This window comes from Cetorhinus maximus, chromosome 13 (assembly GCF_964194155.1).
Source record: "Cetorhinus maximus chromosome 13, sCetMax3.hap1.1, whole genome shotgun sequence".
Lineage (NCBI taxonomy): Eukaryota > Metazoa > Chordata > Chondrichthyes > Lamniformes > Cetorhinidae > Cetorhinus > Cetorhinus maximus.
In genome coordinates this window covers 55176751-55194678 of record NC_135891.1, presented here as the reverse complement: position 1 = coordinate 55194678, position 17928 = coordinate 55176751, and the positions used below count along the sequence as shown (strand labels likewise).

General features: G+C 39.6%; 1 protein-coding gene across 2 annotated transcripts in view; it reads left to right on the top strand.

The window, feature by feature from the left end:
• The window catches only part of LOC144688614 (protein-glutamine gamma-glutamyltransferase 2-like), a 68539-nt gene that overhangs the window by 5342 nt on the left and 45269 nt on the right, over positions 1-17928 (top strand). The window contains exons 3-5 of one of the 2 annotated variants that reach the window (XM_078555390.1): positions 10324-10563; positions 12306-12424; positions 15407-15535. In XM_078555390.1, the coding sequence (XP_078411516.1) occupies positions 10324-10563; positions 12306-12424; positions 15407-15535 (488 nt within the window). The remainder of the gene's footprint in view (positions 1-10323; positions 10564-12305; positions 12425-15406; positions 15536-17928) is intronic. The other variant, XM_078555391.1, reaches the window with a different exon arrangement.

Genomic DNA, 17928 nt, shown 5'->3' with positions numbered 1-17928 from the left:
CAATAGAATCTTGGCAAATTTCGCACAAAGAGAAAATCTACCCCAGTGTATCCATCTTAAAGTCATTTGCCAATGGAGCTCAAAATAAATGGTCTAAAAATAGCCGAAGTGTCTGAAGCTGCTCATTCAATTACTCACTAGTAGTTTGTGATTAATCCTTTCTAATGTCATGTGTGTTGTCAGTTATATATTTAGGAAACTTTTAAAGCTCCTAAGTAGGGTAAAAGGGTCTGGAGTGTAAGTGGTAAAATAGGTTGTATTCCTAGGAAAATAGAACAAATACACAGCAGATCCAAGTTGACCTTTTGGATGTAGATGTTTAACAGAGCTGAAAATTAAGCTTCTTGATATGATAATCCAATCCCCTGCTTTTTCCTAACATCCCTGCAATTGTTTCCCCCTTCAAGTACTTATCCACTTCTCTCTTGAAAGCTACTATTGAACCCTAGCAGACAGTGTATTCCAAATCCTAACCACTCATTGTGTAAAAATGTTATTCCTCCAGTCACTCCTCCTTCTCTTGCCAATCACCTTAAATCTGTAACCTCTAGTTATCACTCCTTCAACCATTGGAAACAGTTTTATCTTTTTTCACTCCATCTAAACACTTCATAATGTTAAGAACTTCTATCAAATTTCTTCTGTGTCTTCTCTGCTCACAGGAGAACAACTCCACCTTTTCCAGTCTATCCACATAACTGTAATCCCACATCCCTGGAACCAGTGTAAACCTTTTCTGTGCCGTCTTCAAAGCCTATTTCGGACAGATGATCCTAATATCTTCATCAGCTGTTTTGGGCGGTTCACACCTCGTTAAAGTGTAATTCCTTTACAGTCCGGGTTATCTGCTGTCACAAATTCAGGCTGTGATTTACAATCGGGGGTTGTTATGACCGAGCAGTTGGTAAAACTGAGTTAGTTTTCCAGGGCGAAACTTTAAACAACTGCCATAACCAATAAGGTTAAGTGTTATGTTTGAGATGCAACTCTAAATTCAGGAATCATACCACCAGTTCTCGAGAGGTTTTTATATTAAGCTAAATGAAACATTTTATTAATTTAGACAAGTTAAAGATATACACGTGGCTACAAATTACTACGATCATAACTTTTTAACAAAGTCCCAAACTAAATTCCATTAAGGCAACAGCAACCCATAGCCTTAACCAGATACCAGGCAAAGCATTTTCACCTTACAAATTCAAAATTAGGTTCTTTTCACCTTGGTTCCTGTGGAAACAGGCTTACAGCTGTGTTTGATCTCAAATTGCCTCTGCTGTACACACACAACACTACTGAAGTTATACCTAGCACAGTCCATTGAATGTAAATTCACATTGTATCAGCCTCTTTGAACTCCGCCTTCTAACAATACAATCCCTTTCATTGTACCAATTTTATTAGTAATATAAACATACTGCTTGGTCTCTGCTAGCTAGGTGGTAGTTTTCACCCCAATTCTTGAATGCTCTATTCAAAAAATTCAAATGCACTCTACCTCTCTGTTTACATCTCAAAACTAGTACACATCAAAGCACCCAGACTAGCTGGCTTTAATCCAATTAAGAAACACCCACAGACTAAACCTCTATTTTAAAAGATTTTCCAATAATATATACATTAATAGCTTTATGACAGGGTTAAGTTTGGTCCTTCACATATTATGAAACTATCTGTTGCCAGAATCAGTTTTGGCAAAGACATTTTGAGTAAAAATCTCAATAGGGTCACTAAGTTGTGAAAGCCTGAACTATAAGGAATGCTGATGACTGTCATGAGGATGGCTTGTATTTTTTTTTTGAAAAGCTGAAAGCTAGAGGATGATATGCAGTGATCATCAAAATGAAACGGTGAAAAGCAACTAAAAGAGCAAAATGGTGTGGAAGTAGCTAAAAATGCAAGATAAATTTATAGGAAAAATCCACATAAAAATGCCAGATATATCAAAAGAAACAAAAAATCTGTCACTTCTCTCTCGACTTTTCCTCTCATACTACAACAACCAATGCTGGCAGAATTTACACTTAACATTAATCTGTTTTACCTGAATGCAGATGCTGACTGGTTCACTGTGTGGTTCCCACATTTGCTGTTTCTATTTCCAGTTTGCAGCATTTGCAAATTTTCATCTTTTTACCTGCACCCTTATTCAGGGAGTGTGTCTTTTTAAAAGTAAAGTAATTTTAAAAAGGATTACGTTTAACGTTATTTTTCTCTCTAATTTTGTGGTAATTTTTCAAAAAATTGTTTAAAAGCAATGAGTGCCGATAGAATATTGAGGACACTAGACAACAAACAACAGTGTATTTATCTGGTTAGTCCTAGAAACTGCATCTATTCATTTCAATTGGGTTTTAACGCACGCCACTGGGCCTACTTGTCTCCTCTAGTTCAGTGATGAAGTCATCAATTTAAAACATAAATCAGCTCAAATCACCCAAATACTGAGCACAATACTGAATCAATTGTTTCCGATCTTATAATCGTTGTGAAGTATTCAATTTATGAAACACATTTGATTTGCAATATTATTCACACTTGAGTTGAACTGAATCTTAAACATTTCATTGTTTGTGTTGTAATTTTTCATGTGTGGTAACCTCATACAAAACTATCTCAAACTGGTGGTGAATGACTCAAGAATTCCTCTTTATCATGGCCAATAGGAATTTATAGCCAAGATGCACTAGAAAAGAATATAAAAGATTTACAGGAGCAATATCAGAACTGAGAGGTTATGAGATTCAACAGGCTGGGATCTTTTCTGTAGCAAAAAGAAGGCTGAGGGGTGACCTAATAGAGGTATGAAGGAATTCGCTAGGGTAGTTGTTGATCTGTTTCCATTTGTGGAAGAGTCCACAGCCAGGGACCATAAAGTCACTAATAAACCCAATAAAAAATTTAATGAGGAACTTCTTTATCCAAAGAGAAGTTAAAATGTGGAAGGTACACCACATGGAGTGGTTGAGGCAAAAATCATTAATGCCTTTAAGGGGAACCTAGATAAGCACATAAAGGAGAAAGGAATAGAAAGGATATGCAGAGGAGGTTAGATGAAGTAGGATGGGAAAAGGCTGATGTGAAGCATTAACACAAGCAAAGTTGGATGGTATAGGCTGTGTTTGTGCTGTAGATTGTATATAATACTGTAAGGTTAACATAAATGACTAAAAATGTTAAATACTTTCTGTTTTGACAGTTGGAAAAGAAATTGTTCTAGTTATGGCTCATCTCAGCCAGTGGTATAAATAGAACATATGACATAAACCGAAAACAGTTAATCGATTCCTGGTGGGAGACCCTGTGGTGAAATGTCCTCATTAATGAAATATATGGTTTTAATCTTCCAGTTCATTGTTCACCCCCTTGAAAACAAGCCCATTACATTTAAATAAATGTTGCGAACATTCACTTGCACTAGTTCCTACTAAAACACTCGGGTATCCATGTAGAACTTCCAGCTTCAGCACAAAACAGGCGATACATCAAATGGAAGTCGAAAGGAAAGTTGGATAAAGTATATATAACAGACAATCCAAGATTGCCACACAAAAGTTCCACTCAGTGATTCCACTGTCCATCATCTTAAATGAGTTAATACCTCTGTAAAAATAGCAGACAGACCACTGTTACACTAAAGGTATTATTTATTCATGTACTAATAGCGCAAACAGTATTCTGGTTCTTGTGTTTCTCAGTACTTGGGTTAGGCAGTGGACTAACTGCATGATACAGCTCAAAAGCAACTCTCATATTGTACTGGTATCACTATTCATGATTCCTGGGTTCTACAGCATCAACAGCAAAAAGTAAACTCGCCAGATTCGTAAATCCTAGCACCCAGGAAGGGTGTCATTGGTGATGCCACAGGTTGCATATCCAGAACTGACAGCATAAGCATAGATGACCAAAGATGACCAGCTCTCCACCTTCCAATTCACTGACCATTCATTGACTCTACTCCAGAGAGATGACCCTGTTTGCAAGGCAAACGTAGGTGTGACGCAGCAATCTGACATTGACTCGGACAATGGTTTATCAATAGTCTACATCTGATAATTCAGTGTTATGTGCATGAATAAAAATGGAAATATCAAATATTTGGATTAGGCAACTTAAACAACACAAAAATGGGAAATTACGGAATCACAGAATTGTTACCGCACAGAAGGAGGCCATTTGGCCTATTGTGTCTGTGCCTGGTCTTCAAATGAACAATGCACCCAGTGTCATTCCCCTGCCTTCTCCCTGTAATGCCACATATTCTTCCTTTCAGATAATAATCCAATTCAGTCTTGAATGCTTCAATTGGACCTGCCGCCACCACATTCACAGGCAGTGCATTCCAGATCTTAACCACTCGCTGCGTGAAAAAGTTTTTCTTCATGTCTCCATTGCTTCTTTTGCCAATTACCTTAAATCTTTTTCCTCCTGTTCTTGGTAATTCCACCAGTGGGAACCATTTTTACCTTATCTACTCTGTCCAGACCTCTCATGATTTTGAGTACCTCTATCAAATCTCCTCTCAAACTTGCCTTCACCAAGGAAAACAGTCTCAGCTTTTCCAATCTATCTACATAACGGAAGTTCTTCACCCCGGGACCATTCTCACGAACCTTTTCTGCACTCTCTAGTGTCTTCACAGCTTTCCTAAAGTTGGTGCTCAAAACTGAATGCAATACAGTACTCCAGTTGAGGCTGAACCAGTGTTTTATACAAAACCTCTTTGCTCTTGTGCTCTACAGCCCTATTAATAAAGCCTAAGATACTGTATGCTTTATTAACCACTCTCTCAACCCTGGCCTGGCACCTTCAATGCCTATACATATGTACACCCACATCCCCCTGCTCCTGCACCCCCCATGCTTAAAATATTTATTTATCAGATCATTCATACTGAAGGACTTTTAATTCAGAAGCTCAGGCTGTCATGAACTACAAGGATAGTTTAACTTAGCCTTGGTTTCACACTGAGATTGTGAAAAGTTGAAGCTGAAAGTTGAAGTTTGAGAGCCCAGTCTAGTTTACAAAATGGACATGTTATTCAGACATACTTGTATATAGAAATAAAGCAGCAACTGTTCAACCAGTCAGCAGTGAAATTGGGAAACACTTTTTTACACAGAGCAGAGGAAATTTAGAATTCCTATCCCCAAAAGGCTGTGGATGGTGGGTCAATTGACATTTCAAGATTGAGATTTGCAGATTTATTTCAGCATGAGGGACATGAAGCAAAGGCATGTAAGTGGAGCTGATCAGGACAGATCAGGCATGATTTAATTCAATGGCAGAACAGGCTCAAGGGCTGAATAGTCAATGTTCCTTCATGTCTTCAGTTCTTTCATTTCAGAATAAAAACAGAAAATGCTGGAAATACTCAGGTTAGACAGCATCTGTGTAGAGAGAAACAGGTTAATGGCCTTAAACCAGAACTGCTTATGAAAGAAGGGACATTTTACCCATGAACTGTTCAAGCTTGCGATCCTTCACATCCCAGAAAGGAAGAGAAAAAGTTTTTGGTTAAAGCAACAGATAAGGCAAAGGATGAAGTGAAACTGCAGACTAGGAATAGCTTTGTGAAAGAGTGAGTCTGTGTGCTGAAGAGAGAAGTACAGAGTGTTCATGTGATGGCTAATAGTGTTGAGTGTGGATCTTAGGAAGTAACGAGAAAAGCTGTTTGATGAACTTTGAATGTGGATCAAAAACACCAAGGGTGGAATTTCAGTTGTAGCCTATGTGGAATAAGTTGGGACCGGAGCTAGTTGCTAAGGAAGGAGATGTGGATGTGAAAGCGAGCTGTGAGAGATATCTGATCAAACACAAGGAAAGAAATGGAAAGCACAAGGTGAACAAGGTAAAATAGACAAATGGAAATCCTGTCAGAGAGATGCGCAGAACTTCTTCAAAGTGGGCATTTGTGGAAGAGAAGTGGCAGTGAATTAAACACTAGAGGCAAAACAAATGCTGCAGATGCTAGAACTTCAATAGAAAATGCTGGAAATTTCAGCAGGTTAGGCAGCATCTGTGGAGAGGAAACAGACTTAAGGTTTCAGGTTGATGATGGCATGCACTGTCACATGCATACTCCTAACCTCTCTCTTCAACAGCCCCAATTCAGACTATCTCAAAGCTGTCCTGACCTACAGTTTAATTTTATCCTTCATATCTCAGCCGACATTTAAAAAAAAAAGCATTTTTCTATCTTTCAGATGTGAAGGATCAAAAACTTCAATAACTCATGGGTAGCAATGTTCTCCAGATTATTCTTAGTAGTTCTGATTAAAGGTCATCGACCTATAACATTAACTCTGTTTCTCTGTCCACAGATGCTGCCTGACCGTTTGAGTATTTCCAGCATTTCATGTTTTTATTTCAGGTTTCCAGCAACCACATTATTTTGCTTTCATTCCAGATTCCTGGGTTCAGACAGCACAGTCTGATGGAGATGGGAAAGTCTCTGTTTTGTGTGGCTGATTGCATGGGTCCTACATGAAGTGATTTTGAGAGAGTTTAAACCCAATTTCCTGGCCTATCGCTATTAATAGATGGGGTTAAATTGAGACATGAATCTCCGGACATAGTGATCTTAAGGATGGCCACGACTGAAATAGAAAACTTTGGATTGTTTGGATGGGGTAGGTAGTTCTTCTGAGGCTGATGTTAATCTGTATTTTTGAAGTAAAGAATAAGGAGCTTTACTCTGCATTTGTATTCATTTCCCAATCCGCTGGTCTTTTTAAATCCTTCCCACCATGATTGCCTCACCACACTGCTGCTACATTGGTGCCTATTTTGATTATTCACTTTTTGCAACTTTTCCAAGTCTGTTCAGGTCACTCCTTTTTTCAATGTTTCCATTGTTTCCTGAGTCTACATGCCTATATTTACCGTTGACATCACCAAGTTGGCCCAAGACCCACTGAAAGCATTAATTTTCAATGTCTGTACATAGCGTTTGAGGCCTGTTGCACCAGAATGACTCAAGGGGACACTTTAAACAAACAGATTTGAAACTTAGATCAACATTAAATTTAATCTTTGCCGTGGTTTAGCACTCCGCCAGATTTCATCTATGGAGGTGAAATTTGATTGCTTTTATTCAGCTGGATTCCAGACCAAAACCTACACCAGAACATGAACAACCCCCAGAATATTAAGTACTCACATCAGAAGATAGAAAACCACACCAGAATACGGAAAAACCGCACCACAGTGTCAAGTACCCAAAGCAGAACATGGAAAACCCACACTAGAACAAGAAGTAGCCATATCAGAATATGGGGTACCTACACCAGCAAAGGCATTGCACAAGTTAACTCTTTTCTAGGTCTCAAAATGAATGTTTTATTTTTAAAGGAACATCAAAAAAGACAAGGAAAGTAATTGGGATTTTTTCAGTATCTTAGTTTGTTTAATTTGGACTGTCTGCTTTGTTTGATCAATATAAACAGTGATCAATGTTTTGTTAGTCTGTAGCTGGAATTAAAATAGCTGCTAGCATCTTGCTATGTTAACAGTTTGCCCATATCACACTATTGCTTAATTTGTCATTCCGCTGTCTGAGATCTTACATTAATTTGATATGTTAAAAGAGATCAAGACAACAACAGCAACAAAAAAAATCAGAAATTGAGTTTATTTTTGTGAAAAATGTACTTAGGGATTATTGGGCTATGAACATAAACTGAAGGCTGTCTGCCTTCCAAGATGATAGGTAGTTCTGGAATCTTCCAGAATCTTGTCATTCATATTGAAGATGAGTTTGTTTGCAGCTTGATAAAGACAGATTGCTCCATCCTGTATGTTGTTATGTTTAAGATGATAGCCTGACTAATTGGAAACTTTCTCAACATGCTAAATAGGGATTAGGTTTAAATCATATCTGTATTCAGTTCAGGATCTAGGTAATTTGAAGAAGCCAGGGAGGAAAATGAACAAAATAAAATGGCTGCTCTGTGGAAAAATGTCTGTAACTGTTGCACATCAATGAATTGCTTTGTGTTGCCGAGACTGTTACTAAGCAAAACCAGCAGTCATTTTGCCCACTGAAATTTCCATAAACAGCAATGACAAAATGAGCAGTACATCTATTAAAACATCAGTAGTAGTAAATGTACTGATGTCAATAGGCAGGGTATTTTACCATGCCACTGGGAAAGCTACCTGCTTCAACTCAAATAGTGCAATGGGGTCTTGAAAATTCTCCTGAGCCAAATGCAGAACACCAGATGGATGCTTCTAGGTGTCTCGTTTGAAGGATGGCAACTGTAGAAGGATATTTATAATTGGGAAGAAGACTTGGAGGGGAGATGTAGAGTAAAAGGTTAACAGGAGCACATGATGCGGATGAAATTATGATGTAATACTACATGGTTGAGTAACAGAGATCTGGACGGAGAAGAAGTTCCAACGTCGTGCAGAGTTCCCAGTATGTACATAGAAGCTGTAAATAAAAAGCAATGGTTTGAACAAATTACAGTCTTGAGCAGCTTACTTTCGGAGAATAGACAAACCCCAAGGAACCCCATCTAGACCCCAACCACATGACAAAATAGCAACTCCAAAAGTAGAATTTCAAGCTAAATCATATGCTTAATTCTTGGAGTGTTGATGTTTAAAAGACAAAACTCAGAGTCACATAGGGTGCCTGGTCTTTCTGAACCCCCTTATTCAGAATGTGATTACTAACCTGACACAATATTGGACCTTGTTTCTTTAATGATCCAGAAGCTGGCCTTAAATACCCACTTGGCTGAAGTCCTTCAGGTTTGTTAATACATTCTCCAGGTCCATGATGGCCTCATCCTGGAAGTTTTCATTGAGCAGTGGATAAATAAAGATCATGCCTTTCCCTTTGTGGTTTCGGTGATTAAGTCTGCCTTGTAAACACACTGGTCACTGTGGCTGCAGCCATAACCTCAGTTTTTGGTGGGGCAAGGCCTGGTCACTAAATTGAATAAAGCACTAACTATACCCTTGATACTGTGGGCTGTGTGGTCTCAAAGCTGCCTGCTGACAAGGCAAAATTCATATGAACTTTTACTTAACTTCTAAAAGGCATTTTGCTTCTAAACATTTTATTGTAAATGTCTGATTATTTCTAAGCAAAAGCCACAGTCGATAACACTCCTGCAAAGCCTCTTGGGATATTTTGCTATTATAGGTGCTTTATGAAGCAAGTGGTTGTTGTATTACAGACTCTGCCATGCATTGTGAATGTGTTGATAGCTTGCATCATTTAAATCCCAATACCTTTTATTGCATTGGAGCAATAAATTCCCCAAAGTGTTGTTTTATACAGAATTTAGAAATATAGCAATTTATTTAAGCTGAATGTGCCAATGTTCAATTCCAGTCAGTTTTGTTTCTTTACTGCTGATGATGTCACAGCAGATGTTCATGCTTATCTACCTTGTGATCTACTACATCCATCTGGGAAACCAAAGAGAGCCTTAGTTCTCAATCAGAGAGACAAAACCTCAAAGTGCGTCAGATTATATGCTTAAGTGTCTGGCATGGGGCTTGAAGTGACGACAGTCTGACTCGAAGATAAGAGTGTCGCCATTGAGCCAGAGCCAACATCTTTTTATAAGTATCTGACTGGGCCAATCACCCTCAAGTTGTGAGAGAGAAGGGAAGGAGAAATCAACTGATTGGTGCTACATTAGGAATATTATTACAGGGTGACATCAGTAATAGCTCGTCCGTGGTCCAGTGGGTCTTTCCACCTTCTTTGATAAGTGACATTGCAAGATGGTCAATGGCTGCTACTGGTAGACAGAACATGAGAAAGGTAAAAGAAATTTGGGGTGGCTCAGCATATGGCATTTAATAGGTACATGGTCATGACTTCTCATGCAATAAATCACTGGGCATGGCCAAGGTACTGGAAGAGATGTCGATTAGAAGTGAAATGTTTCCTCACATAGAGGGGAGGGAATTGGTAAGTGAATTATGTTGTAGCTATTCACCTCTCAATTGCAGAAGAGCAGAGACCTGAGAGTTAATAACCTGTCTGCTCTCCTGCCTGGGGACTGATTGACACATGGGAAGAAAACCCAAAGGAAAAAGGGGGAAAAATAAGTATGTTGTTGGAAAGGAAAAAGAAAAAATTATATGCAATTGTTGGGCAATAATTTATTTAGAAGGCAACAGCTACCTGTAATAAAAGCTGACTATTAGCTGGTGAAAGAGTTTGGTCACTTTTGACGATATACTGTAATCCTTTTGAACGGCTACATGATAAGCTCTCAGTAATACCATTTGTGCTAAGAGTCTAATTCATTTTCTGAATTCAATAAATTTCTGCCTTTTTTCTTTCAGGTTTGGCACCTTCAGTAACATCTGGAACTAAGGCCCAGTTTCCGCTGTCAAATTCACTGGATGAAAGTAAGTGGAATGCTGCTCTTGTAAGCAGTACTGGGAACCAACTCTCCCTGTCCATATGCTCACCTGCCAATGCCAAGATCGGGCACTACACTTTAAAACTGTGTACAACACAACGTCAATCTACACCATTTGATCTCGGAAAATTCATCTTGCTCTTCAATCCATGGTGCCCAGGTAAAATGCTTTTTAAATAGATTCCATTGTGAAATTAGAGCTGTGTGATAGTATAACTGTGCAGAAGACATGTGCAGCCAATGTGGCCTTGCCCACATCCTGTTAATTTAAAAGTGTCAAATTATAATGAGAGCGAGTATCACAGTTAAACATTTTTTGTTTAAACCGTTTTGAACAATTGCATGACTGATCATTAGTCTTCTGTATTTGGTTCCTCATATTTGAGAGTTTATTTGTGATATTTACTTAGGTAAATAATAGCAGCCTGGGGGAATAAAACATTTTTCTGTCTTCTTTATTATCCTGTGTTGGTACGAAATACATTGAAGATCAATAATGTCTTGCCCCAACATAGGCCAGGATTCCCCGGTCGGCGAGCAGGGGGTGGGGCCCGCTCCCCGACGCGTAAAATGACGTGGGAAGACATTGGGCGGAACTCCTGACGCAGAATCAGCTGTATGCCCGCCGACCTGTCAATGGCCAGTTGAGGCCATTGACAAAATCGTTAAACTAATTAATGGACCTGCCCTTCCAACCTTAGGGTTGGTGGGCAGGCCAGGAGCCCTGGCGGGCATTAGAAAAAGCATGAAACCTCATCCATGGGCGGGATGAGGTTTCACGTAGGTTTTAAAAAAATGTAATTAAAGTGTATTTAAAACTGATGGACATGTCCCAACTCATGTGACAGTGTCACATGAGGGGACATGTCAGTGAAATTTTTTTCTTCTATTTTTCAGATTTTTTTATTGTGGAGCTGACCTCCCTGTGGCAGCACTTAGCCTCAGGATGATGAGTGTGCTCTTTCATGCGCATGCGCGAAAGAGCACACTCTTGATTTTGGGATTTCCCCCCCCTTGCCCGCACAGGGAGCACATAGCCCTTCCTTGCGGACGTCACGCTGGGTTGGCCTTAATTGGCCCGCCCACATAAAATGGCGGCGCGCCCCTGATTGGGGGTGCTGAAAGGAGGCACGCCTCCGCACGCCCACTCCTGAACTCTCTCTCCCCGCCCCCCCCCCCCCTCAACGGGGGGAAAATTCTGCCCACAGTCTTAAGTTGAACTTACTCTGCCTAAGTAACATACCTCAAATGCAAACTCAGGACTGGGATCTCTACTATACATTCCTTCTCCCAAGACCAAACATCCTGCGAATCTCTCTAACTGAACATTCTCAATTTGTGCAGAATTATGAACAGTTTTGAGTTCAGGACTGGATTTAGGTAAGTTTGTTTCAGATTATTTTACTTAGTGACCTCACAACCAATTTACATTTTACAACCCAATTTACATCCCACCAGTCTCCACTGGATTCAAATCAAGCCCACTGAAAGAAAGGGCAGTGTGTAAAAACCCCCAAACCCCTTACCTCAAAAGTGTCCTTGAAGCCCATCAGTGTGAGGATATTTAATTAATATCAGTGGGTGTTGTTATTAAGCTATTTCATTAATGTGGGCGGTTGTTATAAAGTTATTAATTAGCTGTTGTTGTTACCTTGCCAACTGCTTGGCAATATTGTGCGCAGTAAATCCTCTAGGTTGGTTTCTCCAAGGCATCCCTCACAGGATTGATTCACATGTACTATTTATAATGGATATTTGAGACATATTGAATTGGATTGACTGCCATGCAGTACTATTATCTACACACAGCTCAGAAAGGTGACTCATCCTGCAGCCACAAATTACAGTAACTTTGGATGTTTGTGGGATGGCTAACCTCCTTGAGACTTCTTCAAATTTCAGACGATGCCGTCTTCCTAGACTTCGAGAATCAACGCAAGGAATATATACTGAATGATCAGGGCTTGATCTATCAGGGTACGAAGAAGTTAATTTCACACGTTGCTTGGAATTTTGGGCAGGTACTGAAGAATCTAAATAATTTTTTGTCCACTTCAGTGGAAAAAAAAGTAACTGGCAAGCAAAAGGAATGGGCGCCCACACAAGGGCAATTGTAATAATTTAGCAATACAGCTTTCATTGTGGACTTTTATCACCCTTATATATTCAGAGCAAAGTACTCTTAAGAAGGTTAAGAGGAGATTTGATAGAGGTGTTAAAGTAAATACGTGGCAACTGTTCCCAGTGATGGAAGGGTCAATAACCAGAGGACACAGATTTAGGATAATTAGCTAAAGATTCAGAGGTCAGATTGGGAGATTTTTTTAAATGACTTTTCATGAGTTGTTATGATTTGGAATGCACTGCCCAAAAGAATGGCGGAAAAAGATTCAAAACGGAGAAAAAGGGAATTGGATGCATACTTGAAGGGGAGAATGCTTCAGCTATGGAGAAAGAGCAAGGGAGTGTAACAAATTGGATAGCTGAATGGCCTTCTTCTGTTCTGTGATTCCATGAGGCTTTGTTTATTCTATGCTAATGTTTACTCGTGGTCCCTCATAAATCATATACACCTGGCTGTTACCCTTTGATTTACCTAAACCTCTTCCCTACTCTTTAAAGTATTGGGGAAGCCCTGTATTGTCAACCTTAATGGTAGCATATTTGTAAAATAAAGAATATGTATCTAAGTTGCTAAGAACAGATTTTTATTGGATAAGGGTATTTAAGGGATATGGAGTAATGACAACAAAATGGAATTGAGGTACAGATCAGCGAGCATCTAGCTGAACGTCAGAACAGCCTCAAGGGGTTGAAGGGCCTAAGAAATGTTTTGCCTGGATAGTGATTTGTGTAAACTACATAAAGGTCAAGGGACCAATTTTCAGCTTCAGGTACAAGTTGGTTCTAATTTGATTTGCATTGTTTTAATATCTGCCAGCGTCTCAAGTGCAAGTAGCATTTCATTTTCCCAGTCTAAGCTTATTTGTTTAATCGTTCACAATTAGAGGGAATAAACTCAAACGGGCCTGGGCTGATACCATTGTCGGAGAAGAAAATTCTGTACAAGTGAAATTTAAAGGGATAACAATAAACGAGGAGCATACCGAGGGGAAACAACACTTCAGAAAATCTTTGAGAGGTCATGAAAAGGCATGCCAATCTAAGAACAGTTGCTGCAGACATGTGACAGAACAACCCAGTGCCTGACTTCCCTTTCTCAATGTTGCTGAAATGAAAGATGTGCAGCATGAAATGTTTATGATGTGGGTTGTCCCCAGTGCCACACTACAGCACCACTCCCATAGATCAGGTTCACAGCATGCCAGAAAGGGGGCGCAACCAAATTGTCGGCCACAGCTGACATTTATATTCCTGGGTACATGCAATCTCCAGGCTGCATGGTAGCTGCAGGTGTCCTTGCAGCAGATTGCACAGCTCGGCCTGTGCCAATTAGCTACAAGGTGACAGAGAAGGCAGGCTTCACTGGTTATTCCCAGCTGGCAAGAATTTTTCTGTTGGAGAGCGGGGGCGGGGCCCACTCGCCAACGCAGAGAATGACGTCGGGCAGAACTCCCGACGTCATCCCGTGTCATTTGCACTTTTTCAGGTCGGCGGGGGTGCAGCCGAGTCAGCTGTGCGCCCACCGACCTGTCAACGGCCTATTGAGGTCATTCAAAAAGAAATTAAAACAATTAGTGGACCTGCCTGTCCAACCTTAAGGTTGGCGGGCGGGTCGGGAGCGCTGGCGGCCACCTGAAAAAGCATGAAACCTCATCCGCGGGCGGGATGAGGTTTCATGACTGAATTTAAAAATTAAGGTTAACTTTTACAAAGTTATGCCCATGTCCCAACTCATGTGACATTGTCACATGAGGGGACATGGATGGTTGATGAAATTTTTGAAAAAATAACTTGCTCACTTTTTGGGAACCGATCTCTCTGAGGCAGCACTTAGTCTCAGGGAGAAAGGAGCGCACTTACGCATTTGCCATTCCACCCCCCCCCGCCCCCACACACACACACACACACACACACAGGGAGTGCACAGCGCTTCCATGCAGACGTCACACTGGACAGGTCTCAATTGGCCCGCCGACGAAAAATGGTGGTGCGCACCTGATCGAGGCCGCTGATCGGAGGGCAGACCACCCACACCCACTCCCGCGCTTCCCTCCCCAACGGGGGAAAAATTTTGCCCCAGATATGTTTGCTAGGGCCTGAAGAAATAGTTTAGTGGTATCTTGTAAAGACAGGCAACATTACTTCCTTCATGCAGTACCATGCAAAATATAACGAAAGAAAGAACTTTACATAGCATCTCTCACAGCCTTGGCATGCCCAGAAGCGCTTCACAATCAATGAAGTGTTGGCACTGTTGAAATGTAAGGAACATACTGTGATTAAGTTACATCTAAAGAACCTTGCAGTATCAATGGTTAGTCAAGCATTCAATTCTCAAAAGTTCCCCTGACAAAGTACCAGCCAGCACAATGTCTACCAAAGTGAAACAAAGACAAAAATAGCTGGAAAAGCTCAGCAGGTCTGACAGCATCTGTGGAGAGGAAGACAGAGTTAACGCTTTGAGTCCAATTGACTCTTCAGAATCAAAGTGAGCTGTTACTTCTCCCTGCGAATACATGGGTTTTGGATGTGGGCAGGGAAGCCATGAAGTATCTCTCAGACAGCCTGATCTGGCATCCCTCTGCAGATCCTACTCTTCCTCTAAACATGTCATCTTCAATGTCCTTATTGGCAAACCCTATGGTGCCAATAAAGGCAGAATGGGACAATAACAAAAATAAAGATAACTTGGACAAAGGCTTATGAAAGAAAAGCCCAAAAACCAGGTGCTTTCTGCCCCATCAATATGATAGACCAAGATTTCAGGCATGGAAATCTGTTTAAACTGGGTGTGCATCTAACAGTTGTTAAACAAAAGCAAATTTCACTGCTTAAAACAGATGGATACTTTACATTTTATTATTGATTCTTGCTTTCAGTTTGAAGATGGTATTGTGGATATTTGTCTGAAACTGTTGGATAACAGCTCAAATTGCCTGAAAAATCAGGAAGAGGATTGTTCTCAAAGGCATGATCCTGTTTATATCAGCAGGATTGTGGCAGCTATGGTAAGCGCTGAAACCTAATGCCTTCTACTTCTATTATTAATTTAATTATCTCCGCAGGGAGGAAATTAATTGTTTTCTATATATTTGTTTACTGTTGTTGTAACAAATGACCATTGGATGGACTTGACTGTTTTTCCAGTCATCCTAATTTGTTAACATATTCAAATCTTCATTACTGTAATGCCGTTTAAGTAAAAGACAGTAGTGAAAGGATAGAATTTATGGATTTGCTCTGAATGTTACAGCTATAAGAAGGAGACAGCTGCACATTATCTATGTACAATGACTGATGGTATTATAAGTGACTTAGTAAACAAGTATTAATTACTGATGCCCAAATGCGGCCTAGATGAAACTTCTCCAAAGCTTCATGATAACTGAGTGGTCTACTGGGTGTGCTAATGCCAATCCTTAAAAGGTGTGGACTTGGGTTCATGTACCTGGGTGCCTGTAGGCTGAATTCACAAATCCAGATGGCATATAATAAACACGTGTGTGTCTCTATAGAATAGAAGGAGAGAACATCAGCTTAGACCACTGGCATTCATGCCAGCTTGACCGGGACAGTTGGGGTCTGGAAATAACTTACATTCCAGCCTACTGGAGGTAACTGAGAACACTAAAATGATCAAAGAAAGTCCAGAAACAATTCCACCTTTCAGATTATCTTAATGATAATGGTAATCAATAAATTAATATAGTTACCTGCCCACAGAGTGCAGAGTGAATAGGTTTTCAGGTTTGGTCGATGCATAAAATTTGAAATAACTCACTCTGCAAGTGGCAGTATGTTAAACACCTCTTTAATGTCTAAGCTGTCATCCAGTATATCTCACAAAAATCTAAAATAAGTACTCTTATTATTAATTATTTTATCCTTATTGTGGCTGTCATTTATGATCGAAAGCCTGCTTGTCTATTTTGCTTTAGAATAAGGCAAAACTGTGAAGCCAGTTGATTGATTGTCAGTAACAACTTCCAAGATGTACATATACTCAGCATTTTGACTACAGCAATAATTGCTGCAGAATTCTGCTTTGCCTGCTGCCAATTCAATACATGTGTAGCCAAATAATACTGTAAAACATTGTAATATTATGTTATATTTAATCTCTTTCCCTTATTACCTGACTTCATATATATTTTTTCTTGTTCCAGCATCAGTTTCAATGTTAACTCTCGCTGTTCTGCTATGGGGACGGAGATAATTTCCTGATATTTAGTTAGAATTTACTAAGGTTCTGTGAGGTAATTAATATCAATTTGATGGCATTTAAACTTAATATCACCTAACAGAATTAGGTCTGGGACAAAAAGTAGTTCCTATATTCACAATATTCCTATATTGAATGCTCTACAAGGTCCATGTAAACATAATTTGGTTGATTTGGTAGTAAAATTTAGCAACAATAGCAACAATACATGTAACTAAAATCCAAACTTGGTTTGTCATCCCACACAGGTAGCTTTATAAGTGAAGTCTTGCATTTATCTCTCTGCTATGTTCAGGGCAGCTTGATGCAGGCCACCATTTTGTACAGCTGGTAGTTATCTTTACTGCACTGATTGTTATCCATTGGTGGCAAGCTTGTATTTACAGTTTTCATCTGCTCTATTCTTTGGTCCAGTTTATAAAATGGATGAAGGTTGTTCCTAAAAAATGTAAATATTTAAAAAAATTAAGCTAAAATAACCCATTCCAACTGCTTTGTTAATACTCAAGTGTGATATATAGAGGAAAGTGATAAGGAATGAAGGAAAATAAGATAAAAGGCTTGGGGCCACATTCACGACCTTAATGCTTGGTGTTAAGCATTGCCTGGATGTAACAGAGTAAAATCTAGCAGGGTGCACTCCATGCCCCTTATAGAAAGCATCAGATTTTCCTTTCGTTAAATTACATGCTGGTACATAATGGGCTTTGAGAGCAAATCTCCACAACACCACAAAAACACACTTCTTAAAGTTTCTAACTAATGATATTTCGTAGGGATTCCTGTCAAAAGTCATTTGCTTCCAAATACCTCAGGGAATTCAAAAAATGCATTATGTTAGGATGGAGCCTTTGACTTTTCTATGACAATATCTGGAAACGAAGTTTGAAAGAAATTTAGAAACATTTATTTCCTTAAAGAGTAGAGTGGGTAATGTTAAATTGAATCAGATTCACAAGCAAGGCAGCCCCAAGAGTTATTTTTCTTATATCCATCGAAAAATAATTACAACAAGCATAATTGGTTCTGGAGAGGCCTCGAGGGACTGAAGAATTGAATAATAAATAGTTGCCACATCTTCTGAAATGACATAGCTTTGGAAAGGCTACATCAGAATCATACTGAACAAGTCCTGATTAAGCAATGTCTACTAATCACTGTTATACTTGCTGCAATGCA